The 13,192-nt window shown below is 39.9% G+C and overlaps 1 protein-coding gene across 1 annotated transcript in view; it reads left to right on the top strand.

Moving 5' to 3' along the window:
• GUCY2C (guanylate cyclase 2C) overlaps window positions 1-13,192 on the top strand; it is a 47,768-nt gene that overhangs the window by 28,598 nt on the left and 5,978 nt on the right. Inside the window, exons 16-21 of the mRNA XM_065853136.1 lie at window positions 273-359; window positions 4,485-4,617; window positions 6,438-6,575; window positions 10,113-10,201; window positions 10,929-11,020; window positions 12,647-12,805. Of these exons, the coding sequence (XP_065709208.1) occupies window positions 273-359; window positions 4,485-4,617; window positions 6,438-6,575; window positions 10,113-10,201; window positions 10,929-11,020; window positions 12,647-12,805 (698 nt within the window). The remainder of the gene's footprint in view (window positions 1-272; window positions 360-4,484; window positions 4,618-6,437; window positions 6,576-10,112; window positions 10,202-10,928; window positions 11,021-12,646; window positions 12,806-13,192) is intronic.

Genomic DNA, 13,192 nt, shown 5'->3' with positions numbered 1-13,192 from the left:
CTTGCACACCTTGCCCATTTCTGTCTCAGCTGTTTTGCTTTATTGAAGACTCAGCTTTCAAAGCAAATCCACTATTTACCTTTAATTGCACAAATTATTTTTCATATTCCCTGTTTTCTGAGTCAAGTCTTGCTCTAGTGCATGTACTCCCTATAAAAAATGAAGGCTACCTCTTTCACTTGCTTGTTGAAAGGGTGTGTGATTTAGATACTCATATCTCATCTCCTTTTTCCCTGGTCTCATTTAGAACCACTCTTTTCTTCTCTTCACAGGATGTTTTAAATGATAAAATCTCCTACCCTGACGGCACATTCATGGACTGGGAATTTAAAATCTCTGTCATGTACGATATTGCCAAGGTAAGTGGGCTGCTGACAGTGCAATGTTAATCAACCTGTCCTGTCTTGCAGAACAGATCCTCTGCACAAGGGCAGCTCTCAGAGTCTTCTCCTTTCCTTGCTAGAGGATGCATAACTTTCCACTCTTTCCTCTCCCAGGGATAGGTGTATGAGGCAGGAGGAGCCAGTGGCTCTCAAACTAGAAGGGGGAAATGGGAGCCAGAGCTGTCTTTGGTCTATTTCTAAATAAATAATGTATGCCCAAAAGAAAAGTGACTCAAAGATCAGAGGGTTACAATCTGTTGACCAGTGGCTCTGATTGGTAGGGCCTGTGCAGTCACAAGACCCGCAAAACAAACTTCTCCCTGGCCTCAGGCAAGGCATATAAAGGAAAACTGTGTTTTCCTTCAAAATGCTGGAATTATTCCAATTTGTATCCAGAGACAGAATGAAGTTTTTCAAAATAAACTGCTTAATTTGCATCCCGATTTTCTCACTCACTGGAGTGAGAAACTGTAAACTAGAGCTATCCAACTCAGGCAGTTAGAGAAGAAATTCATCCTGTACAGAAATCAACACTGGTTTTCAGCAGCATTCAACATGTCCTTGTGGTAGGAAGACTCAATATGAACAGTAAAGGAAATTCTATTCTACATTAAAGACTTGTACCTGTTTAGCTGGTAGTTAAGGAACCTTTATAATTCACAGGTATAATAATTCATTATACCTTTGCAAGTAATGTAGAGAATTACCTCTGCCTTTTTGCTAGTGCTTAGCTGCTGTCCAATTCCTATTGCTGATTTGCATCTGGACACTCCTTCCATTTCCCTACATGCATCAGTTCAGATTTGGTCTCCACAATGAATGACTCCACTGTGGCTGTTCTAAAGAGATACTGAAAATCTTGCTCTTTATTAAAGCCCGTTTTATTCAAATTGTCACAGTTTGTTGGCCTTGTTAATGACTTTCAAGTTGAGTTAACATTCAGCATTAAGTTTCATTTTAAACAGCAGCAGTGGAGTTTCCCTTCCTCCTTATAGCATATAAAAACACATGGTATTTTTTAACCCTTTGCAGTTTGCCCTCCAATGTTTCCTAAGAAAACAGGGATTAGTACTGGCTCTGTTTACGAAAAGGAGCGAGAAATTCCAGTCTCTCTGAAGGGAGCAACCAAATGCCCAGTGACCACACTGGGGCTGGGACTTAACAATCAGTTCTTCCCTGCACTGTTGGTAATAGGGACAGGACATGGAGTCTGAGGATGGGTGGTACACTACATTTTTTCTGTGGAATGACTACTGAGCATTATTAGCCATGTTAGGCAGAGATGGTTCACAAAATCTTCCTGAAAACTTGTATGTACCTAGGAATATTGGGAAACTTACTGTCATTTGGATGATCTGCAGCCTCTGCTGTTCCTTGACCTGATGCTGTGTTGGAGCCTCTGGGACTTAGGCATTTCCATGAAGTTCTTGTATTGCTTTTCCCAAGCCACAGCTTTCCGAGATCCAGGCACGCTGTCTTTTTCGCTTGAATGGCTTCTTGCTTTACATAAGTCTTTTCATAGCCCTTCAGCTCCAGTTCCTCTCATCACAACATCTGCCCTTTTCAAGCCCAGCTCCAGCTTTCCAGGCTGCTAAAATCGCTATGACCAGCTCCTGCAGTTCCTTTGCCTTCCTTTTGATATGGTTCTCCTTCTCCACACCACCACTTTCCTATACCCTGCTTTCACCATTGCCCAAACAGTCCTTAGATTTCGCCTATTCTTCATCTGGCAGAAAAGCCGCTGTATCAGTGTTTCTGAACAGAGGAGGTTGTATCATTTCTATTCCCTGGTACAGCCAGCCAAGCAGTGACTATTCCTTGAATGTCCCCTAGTCCACTAGAGGAGGTGGAGTAGCTGAAGGCAAAGCCCTAAATCTTCGCCATTTACTTCCCTCCCTACCCCTTTTTATTCTTTTTTTTCCTATCTCTGCTGTCTCTAGGTCTGACGGCACCATCTGTAGCTACATAGATTTGGTTACATGTGACCAAAGAGCTCTGATAAAAGGTCTGCTAAGAAGGAATTGCAGAAATCAAGCATTGCAGTTATTAATGCACAAACTGTTGTTGCAACACCATTAAATAAAGGGCTGCTGCAGGATATTGTGCAAGGGATTGTGATACTCTTGCAAGGTGTCAGGAAAAGTGTTTTCAGTCAGAACTAAAGCTTCAGAGCTTCAGAACAGAGGTTACCAGTATGTGTCAAGGTTTTAGGAGCACTGCACTGAAAGTCATTATAAATTTTGAAAATTGTATTGTGGTTTCTTAATAGGTTCTGTGTTTTCAGGTAGGTGCATAGGATAGTTGGAAGCAAAGAGGAAAATTTTACCAGGCACATTGATAAGACTTCTGCTTCCAGAAACTGTTAACAAGAGATCCCTGGTATAAGGAAACTGGAATTATCTTTGCCTGCCATTTGATGCTGAAACTCATTAGGAATTCTGCTGTAGCAATGGGTGTATTTCCTGGCTGATGAAAGCAGGTGCTGGAAGAAGGCACAGCTGGAGAAATTAGGACTAAAAGTAGGCAAAACATATCCTGGATAGTGTCATCAGGACTGCATGATAAAAGCTGCTTAATCAAGAAATGTGTTCCTTGGATACAACATGCACACAGTTCTGTAAATTTTGGCATGGTCTAGATAGGTCCAGGATAACCAGTTTAACAACATTCTCCAGGGATTGCATCTCTTGCAGCCTGCTTGTGTCTCAGGCATACATCTACTGTGCCCAGAACTCAGCTCATATCTCAGTGATCTCCTGTAGCATTTGCTGATCCATTCCCAAATATGGGCACCAAATGAGAGAAAATCCAGCATGTCATACAGTGTATTCATGACCACATGAGCTATGTAAGCCTGCTTAAATTTTTTCTATACAAGACTATGAGCTATACATGTATGGGTCTAAGTGGAAGACCATTCAAAGAAACTAAACAGATAGGATGCGCCTGTTCTGGCTTCCACAGAATATAGATTGTGCTTCATATACTGAGATACAGAAAAGAGGACAATAGGAAGAAAAACAACCAGCAGTAGGCTATAAGTAGGTGTGAGCTTAAGTAGTTCAGAAGAGAGAGATGAAACAGAATAAACAATAGCAAGAGGGTGCAAATTAGCATGCCTACTCCCTTCTTCAGTTTACGCCCACTTACTAATGTCCTTTTCCTGCTATGCCTCAATGCCGGCCCCTTCTCATGTATTGCACTGTATTCAAGTGTCTTAGATGAAGCGAGATCAATTCAGAGGTGATGAGCAAAAAGGGGCAAACTATGCACCTTTGTCTGCTTGTGTATTGTGAATCAGGAATCTGAATGTCAGGAAATACAGCTGAAACTGCATCAGCCAGTCCTCATGGTGCCCACTTCCAAGTTTAGCTCATGGATAGCTGATGAGTATTGACCAGTACAGAGAAAACGATAGTAAGTCAGGTTAGAAGAGACCTTTATGGTTGTCTAATCTAATCCTCTACATTATATGAGCCCTAGTGCATCATCTAACACTCTCTGCGTTGACTCCTCTTTAGCCCTCTGCTTTGCAGAAGAGGATCTGCTGCAGTATTTCTGAATGAAGTTTCTGGTGTATAGTAATCTTCAAAGACAATACAGACATAAAAAACAATTCCTCTCACAGCCATGGTGTCCATTGGATGAATATGTAGCTGGAAGCTACATATTCCAACAAATCTGTACTAAATTTACAAAAAAAAAGAGCATTTATTGCAAGTGAAATCAAAACTTCTGAGGAGGAAATAAGTTTTCCTATTTCCTTAGCTGTGCTCTAATCTTATCAAAACCCAAGACACTGTGTCAGACTTTTGTTAACTAAGTGGAAGGATGGTCTTCATGACATGATCCTTTTAATGATCCATGTCCTTATTTCTTAACATTGACTGTTTCTGTCATCTTGGAAAATCTCCTCTGTAAAATAATATTTGTTTTTCTCCATGCCAGGGAATTGTGGTTTATGCATATTAATTGCTGATGAAGGACATTTAATTACTTGGACAGATATCACACTAACACTTCACATTCTTATTGACTCTGATAACACCTGAGTGTCTCACACATAGTCTTGCTTTCTTCCTCTTTTATTATCAACCACAGGGGATGTCTTACCTGCACTCAAGCAAAACTGAAGTCCATGGTCGACTCAAATCCACAAACTGTGTAGTAGACAATCGTATGGTAGTGAAGATCACTGATTTTGGCTGTAATTCAATTCTGCCTCCAAGGAAAGGTAAAAACAGTACCCAGCTGGACTCTCCTTCATGGTTTCCAACCCAATGGGATTTTCTTATCTTAATAGTCCAGTAGGGCCTAACTACATCTTGTATATAGTACAAAACATACAATATGATTTTGTTTCATGTAGCAGCCATCATACAAATGATATCTGAAAACACTGTCTTACCTTCAATAACACAATGAAAGAGAATTATTGGTAGATAAAGAATTTAGGCAGCATAGGTGAAAGGGGAGGAAAGATGATTTTTCAACTTATAAGTTAGCAAGCAGAGATTTCACATGTGGCTGAGATGCAAGAAACATTTTCAGCATCCAAGGCCTTCATGCAGACAACTCTCTTCAGCAGTAATGCTGCACTTGTGTGAAGAAAAAAGTAGTTAAGTACCACATGATTTTGTCATTGATCAGATGCATGTGTTAGTACAGTGCTCTGTGATTTAAACATTAACGCTTGTGACTGATCATCCTTAAAAAAATCTGTAATGATATGCAATGATAACCTTAATGTTTTTCATTCTTAGGTAGGAATCTAGAAATATATGTTCAATCAGACTGGAATAACTTTCACAGCTTTTCTTCATATTTTCTATTCATCTCACATTTATAGGACATTTCTGCATAATAGAGCACTCCTTTCTACTCATCTTTTCCTTCTTACTTGATCTTGAATGAAAAGACAAGCCCATCTGAAATTATGTCATCTGAATCTGTATAGTAGAGCTTGGGGCATAATAAGCACGGCACTGTGCCATACTCTAGTATATGATCTGAGAAGAAACTGTGTTTGTAACTGAGTTGAGAGAAATTTTTTACATTCAGACAAAAACATGCTGAAGACTAGCAATTAGAACATAAAAAAGAGTAAGAAAATTGCACTGAATGTGTTTTATTTCTTCATTTTACAACTTTCATGTTTACATTTATATTATTATTACATTTTAAAGCATTTGTTTTCTTTCATTGCTCATAAGATAAATGCTTTGACAAGCAGCCTCAAAATTTCTGGCTACTGGATTTCTTTCCTTGAAGAAAACTTAACATTTCACAAGAGATCTACAGATTCATTGTGGCTGGATGTTGCACCCTGATATCATAACACTGTGTTCAGGGTCACTGTGTCCAGGTCACTGTTATGATACATCACCAGCATGTCAGAACAAACTGTCATACTACGGAAGTGTTCTGGTTTTGAGGTACAATGGTGCTTGTTGCACTAGGAATACAGATTAATATTTTCTGTAGAAAGAAAGTGGTTATGAGCAAGTAATATTATGTCAGACTCAAAACCACTCGAGAGTTATTTCAGTAGATTCATGATACCAAGCCTGCTGGGAAATATTACAGCCTTCTCATCTGACATCTTGTATAACAAAGCCCATGCATCTAGCTCAATAATTTATGGCTCAGCATTTTTTTTATAGCACTGGCATTCCTTGGTCTTATACAGATGCATAGGCTGTTTCTAAGAAGCCCATGAAAGGTAGCCATGAAAAGCAAGTTCATTGCCAGTAACCATAACTCTTCTGGAGGTGTGAGGGTCTTCATCAACAGTAGAAAATAGTAGTGTCAGCAAATCCCAGACAATAGCAAACTACTGCATCAGAGGTTTATCTAACCTGTATTGATGTCAGCTTATCCAGAAATAAATGGTAAATTTGGAAACAAACAGTACCAGTGGGCTCTGTTTGATATGGAAAGAGTAAAAGGAAATAATGCTATAGGCAATGGATGCTCTGAGAAGGATCACCCTTTTTCAATTATTTCTCTCCCTTCCCCCTTTACCTTGTCCCCCATTGTAATCTGAATCTTTAGACCTGTGGACAGCTCCTGAGCATCTCCGCCATGCTGATGTATCTCAGAAGGGTGACGTGTACAGCTATGGGATCATCGCTCAAGAAATCATCCTACGCAGGGAAACCTTCTACACTGGACACTGCCAAGACAACAAAGGTAAATCCACAATTTTCTCCTCCATTGCAGCCTTCCAGGATGGTGTAGCTGTAACTGGCCCCTTCTCCACATCTTGTGAAAGACACTATCTTGATAGTTGCTTGAACTGCTGCTTTTTTCACTGTGTGATGGATGAAGAGCCTGTTTGAAGGATCCCACTGTGGGGGCAAATGTCCTTATTCGTTCTGTAAATGAAGTTTGCATTGAGTTTTCTTGCCCTTTCTCCTTCCTCCTCACCTTAGCCACAGCACTCAAAAAGTTAACATTATACAGTGCTGTCCATGCTTACTGTAACATTTAGAGGGCACAAAGGTTTTTCTATTATGAGTTGTGCACAATATATAATAATTCACTCATATTAGGCATCGTAAATCAGAAATGTCAACACAGAACAACAAAAACTCAGCAGCATGACACATGAGCAGTTGGCATTTTAAAATTGGCAATTCAGACTTTATTCAAGACTGTCAAAATTAACTTTAGTCATTTAGCTTCTGTCAGAAAAGGCATCTCTTCCTGTAGTGCATCCATTAAACCCCATTTAATGCATTTTGTGACATTGTTTTTCAGTGGCTAACAGCCCAGTCAATCCCAGTTCCCAGAATCCAGACATGATTTTATATTAGAACTGACATAAAAGCATGTGTGGGTTTGGGATTTTCCTAATGACAGTTACCAACAACAAGTTTAGACATTGTCTTTACCTCTGAGTCATTCTGATAGATCCGCCTCACAGTTGTTAAAACAGCTAGAGCAGCAGCTGGACAGCCTAATAGCTCTTTTCCTGAGTTACATTTGAAAATAACTTCTGGGGCATATTCCTCATCCTAAATTATTGCAAATCTACTTTCATATTTGTGGAAACACAGTATTTCACATCACCAACTTTTTAATATAAATGTAGACCTAGAAGAGATGCCTGTTGCCTGAACAAACTTGTCAGGGCTCCATGGTAGATAAGATAGAGAAAATAAAAGTCTTTCTAGTCTTTTTCTTGGGAAGAGGCAGCACAATCCTCATTAATGCAACGATTCTACAAATATTGCCAAAATAGATGGAGAAAGGAAAGAGCAATGTTTTTCCATGCTCATTTTGATTTCAAAGCAAATTCATAGCAAACTACATTCTTTTAACTATTTGTTCAGTAGTTACAGTATTTCTGTGCTATGTAGATGGTTATTGAGTTAGCCTCAGACACAGTGTTGTTTCTGGGCTGTTCTGAGATATGGTGGCATCCTCACAGCTCTTTGTTTGACCCTGGCTGTCACAGTCACAATTTGGTTCCTTGTTTTAACTTTTACCTGTTTGTTAACACTGCATGTTGTCATCTTAGAAAGATTGTCCCTTTCAAGTAGCATTGGGCTAATCCATCCAACTGAAAGAATTTTTAGCACCTCTAGGTGCTGTTGCTGGGGATGATCAGACACTGCATGTTTAGTAAGATGGCAATAAACTTACTGGGCCTGAAGCCTGTTTGGTAAATTTGAATTCAATGTAGCTTAAAAAAAGTCTGCTTTGTAAACTTCAGTTGAAATTTTAAGTTTTTCATTCAGTGAGGAGATTGCTTCCTCCCCAAAGCTTTCTCCTTAGAAGCATTAGTAGATGTCCAAGATATATATTGCTGATTTAATGGCTTCTAGTACTATGCTTGATTTTTGATTATTTTTCTTTGAGTAAATGTGTTCAGGCTAGTTTCAGCAGTTCAACAAATTTCATGTACCAGAAAGAAGGATTCATTCATTAGCCAAGATAAGGCAGCAAGATGGTGGACCATACTTATTCAAATACCTTTGGATTTTGCTTGTGGCATTATCTAACTTTGGAAAAGAGTAGCTCAAACTTGGGATGACCATTAATTCACAAATATCTAAGATACAAAGAGGGAAAAGAATAGCAAATTAGAGTCAATGATAATGGGCAAAGAAATGTCCCTGTTGCATGTCAGATTCAATTGTTTTTTAAGTCTCCTACAGATAATCTGCCAATGGCTAGTTAATCTCTGATCAGAGAAGTTAATCTCTGCAAGTTAGAAGACACAATATTGATATTTCAGGACAATAGATTTAACCACTCCAGGACTATGTTCAGCAGCAGCAAGGACTATGTTCAATGACTTAGGAAAATTAAACTCAGCTTCCAGGTAGGCCCATTTTCTCAACCTGCAAATATGTATCTATCAACATGCAATAGTATTGCTACTAATGAGAGAAAATAAGTCCCCAAAAGATGATGGGCATAAAGAACTGGATTTCTAATGTATAGAAGTAACTATATCACAGTCCTCTTCACTGACTTCTCCGCAAGACAGCTGTTAAGCCAGCTGTTTTCTCCACTCTGCTGCAGAAACACCTCATTTCCTGCGCAAGGCTGTGAAATCCTGTCACGTACCAACTCTCAGTTCAAGCTGCCTCCTTGTTCCACCACTTTCTGCCACCAGCTAATTGCAGTGTTGCTAATAGCTCCTGTTCCTTCCGCTCTCAGGTGTGTGTGCAGCATGGAAACCCAACACATTTCTCTTGCATACATGAGACTTACATAGATTCTACTTTCAGCCAACAGAAGACTTCTTAGAAGTCTCTCCACTCCATTTGGGAGCCTTGAGTCTCCTACTCCTTCTCTAGTCTGTAATTCTGGTACCACAAAGATGGAAGCTACTGCATCTTTTTAGGGTGATCACACATGCTGGGCACACTTAGGCATCCCTAGCTGCTCTATACCTGCATGTACCACCACAATTACAAACCTTCCTCATCTCATTATATGCTTCCTCCAGTAAAATTGTCTCCCCAATATAATCAGACAATATTAATAAATGTGTTTCACACTTCTTCACAGACTCCTTACAGTTTCTCTTCCCTAGAGGTAAAAGATTGCTCCTCTTTTTTAACTCCCTCTCTCTGAAACTCTTGAGGTCTGGAGAAGGAGGACAAGGAAAGATATCTTTGATTTAGCTCTCACTTACTGTGCTTAAATCAGTTTGTGCAAATGCAGCTGGCTTTCTGGTGTGTTCAGAATCCAAATAACTTTCAGAAAATGGATTTCATGAATAAGAGTACAAATGAGCTAACAAATGCAATGTTTTAAAACCATATACACCAACAGCCTATTTTTAAGGAAGAATAGCATCTGCAGGGTGATTACAACTGCTCTGATGGGAGTTGTGTCTCCACACTTTTGCTCAAGTTGCAATGGGCTTTTCACATTGTTTTTTACTATAGCTATACTTCATGCTGAGAGGCACACTAATAATGCCTAACATTCATTTGGGAAGATGCCATAACCATGTCTACCGTGACCAATAAATATTAATGTACATTTCTATTCATTTTGCTTTCAGGAGCCTTCATGCCAGCCCTGGTTTGATCTTGTGCCATATATTTAGAAAACCTCCAAAGTTGAAATTCACATCAAAATGAGAGAACTGTCTTCAAAGCTTCTCTTTATACATAATTTGTAACATCATAGGACGCTATCCACAAAAAATGTCCTTCTTATGTTTTCTTTTGTTTAAAACTTTGCATCTTTTTCCTGTGTTAGAGAAACTTTACAGAGTGGAGAGTGGCAAAGGAGTGAAGCCTTTCCGACCAGACCTGTCCTTGGAAACAGTGGGAGAAAGAGAGATGGAAGTAAGCTAATAATTAACTAAGCCATTTTCTGGGTGAAGGATGGAAGTCCTGGCCAAACTAGAGCTCATGATCATGGGAGGATGAAAGCTATGCACATTTTATGCCAAATGCCCTAACCTCGTGGGAAAAAATGGTATTCTATAGTTGTTAGCAGTTAAATTAAATGTAACTCATAAAAATTATTTCACTGGAAAGAAATGGATGCTTATCTGGTGCCACTCTTCTGACCTATTTTAGATATCTTTAAGATGGGATGAATCACACCTCAAATATGCCTCTCTCCATTGATTATTTGGCTCTAAGGCTTCTTGCTCAGGTGAAAATATCTGTATTGCAGACATCCACATATTCAGCAACGAGGCCTGTTCTTCTTGGCTCAATCACCAGTTTCAGAAAAATTGCAAACTCAGGATATTGGAAATATAATTACCACAGCATTTACCTCCATGTCAATAACTGTATCTGGCACCAGCTACAAGACTGGATCCATTTACTTGCCATTCATTTATGTACAGCAAATTCAAGTTAAGATCATGTCACTAGTCAGCACAGAGTTACGGTGCCTGCAATGAGTGTCCTAACCATAGATCCAAACCAGTCAGTCACACATATTAATATTTTGCTGGTCAAGAGTAACGGGAATTCCCTAATGAACTAGTGCTGTTTAGCACTGTTATCCTTCTGTATCCATTACTCTGATGGACTTTCCTTAAATTTTTGTTCAAAGGTGTATACACTAGTGAAGAGCTGCTGGGAGGAAGATCCAGAAAAAAGGCCCGACTTTAAGAAAATTGAGAGTACTTTGGCTAAAATATTCAGGTGAGCAGCAGGGTCTCTGTTTTTTAAGATGATCCCAACTTCTCCTAAGTGTTAGAAAGCTCAGATTTTTATGTATGTAAGCTGATATGATTATGATTCAATCAGTGGAAAAATTGAGTGTCTTCACTTAGATCCTCCTTTATTCTTTGCAGAAAAGTAGGTGAGCACATGTATATGTATGCATACACGTGTGTACTTGAGCATCCATGCATGTATTAGCTGTGTGAGGGTACGACAATCACCATACCTCAAATTGGTACATTGTGAAAGTAGCAAGCTGGTTAATTAGAGACTTAAACAATTCAAGTAATTTACCCCTGTCTCTAGTCAAGAATTGGATAGTGACTCATGTCATCTTAGTTTCAGGAAATGAATGCAAATAAATGTTTAGAGGATGATTAGAAAGTACGGATGAGCTGGGTTGTGCCATAAATGAGTTTAAATGGTCCCAAATTAAGCTGACTAGAAGTGCTGGGTCGTAACTCACCAGAAGTATTAATCACAGGGTTTTGTTGGTATAAAGTTGTGGGATAATCAGGGCCATAGCTGGATAAGCCCTGTGGGGTTATACAGGCCTTTCACCTGGACAATGCTGCATTGTTTCTATGGAGTTTGGTCTGAATTAATTACTTTGGATACCCAAACAGTAAGTGTTTAATCACTTCTTTTGGGAAATTGCTTCCCAGTTATTAAAGCTCATCAAGAGACCTCAAAAGTACTCACATAATTTTACACTTTACACGGGCAGAAACACAACTTCACTATGCAAAACTGAATGTATCAATTGAATAATCTCACTGCAGCTGAACAGAAAGCTGGTTCAGCTCCTAAGCCTCCATCTTACAACAGCAAAGAGGTTGCTTCTTGCCATATGGAACACGGTGGTCTCCTCATGGAGAGTCTAAGATGGTGCACCCCTGACATAAAGATTTGTTTAAAGTAAGAGTAGGTTTAAAGTCCAGTTATGTACAATACTGATCTGACTTTTCCAGTCAGCCTGGCCTAATCTACAGTCAATCCTGGCCCAGTCTACTTTCAGACGGCTTCAGCGAGTGCAGGCTGCCCAGACACACAGGGGTTATGAGTGGTTTATGTTACCATCGTTCTGCTTCCAGGAGTTGTTAGGCTGGGATCTTCAGGATCTCGGGAGCAAAACTAGCCCAGGTGCTACTAATTGTTCCATTGAATTATTATGTTTTCTACACAGGCAGCCCCAAATTGTCTTAATCCTTCTGGCTGAAGAGCCCATCTAAAAGTTATATGCAGTTTTCTACCTACCATCTTTAGCTTCCTCTCAGGATTTGAGCTTGTCAGTTACTTTTTACAAATGAATGTTCATGGGTTACCCACGGTAACTTGGATTTGACAGTATTAGCAGGGTTGGGTGATTCAAGTGTGTTTTAAGAATTACCAGCTCCAAGTGACGAGTGTGGATCACAGACTTTCAATCCATATACATAAGCCCTCCAAGCAAGGAGAAGCATGATGCACTTGAAGCACTTTGCATCCTAACTACATGAAAGTCAGACACTGGAGAAGTTTTCCATTGTTCCTTTTTTGCCTCTCTCAAAAATGTGCTTCCACCAACCTTTCCTGTTGGCTCCTGTGCATTTCTGTTATTCGCAGTAACTACCATGGCCAGAGCAATGAAAGCTACATGGATACCCTGATCCGGCGGCTGCAGTTGTATTCCCGGAACCTGGAGCACCTGGTGGAGGAAAGAACAGAGCTATACAAAGCAGAGCGAGACAGAGCAGACAGGCTTAATTTCATGTTACTTCCAAGGTAACTGACCAGGAGGATTTCCACTGGCATTGTATTCACATATATCACCCAATTCTTGGAGAGTGGAGGCTGGGATTAATAGTAATCTTCTATTTCCTTCCCCTCTAATCTAATCCTGCTAGTGAGGAAAGAAGAAGCTGTCCCTGAGGTCTCCACCCTATGGTGGACTTTCATGCCAAGATGGTAGTGGGACCTTCCTCAACCTCCCTTCACATACAGGATCCAAGCACAAACCTCTTTTTCCACTGCCTTCCTGGGAACACATAGACCTACAGTGATCCCATATCACAGAGCTCTGTTCTGCTCCAGGACCTCGCTAGGCAGAAGGAGTGCAGGAGTGCAGTCCAGCTTCAGGCTGGGGTTTAGCAATGTAACAGATGGGCTGAG

Source organism: Patagioenas fasciata, chromosome 1 (genome assembly GCF_037038585.1).
Source record: "Patagioenas fasciata isolate bPatFas1 chromosome 1, bPatFas1.hap1, whole genome shotgun sequence".
Classification (NCBI taxonomy): Eukaryota; Metazoa; Chordata; class Aves; order Columbiformes; family Columbidae; genus Patagioenas; species Patagioenas fasciata.
This window is presented reverse-complemented; position numbering and strand designations above follow the sequence as displayed.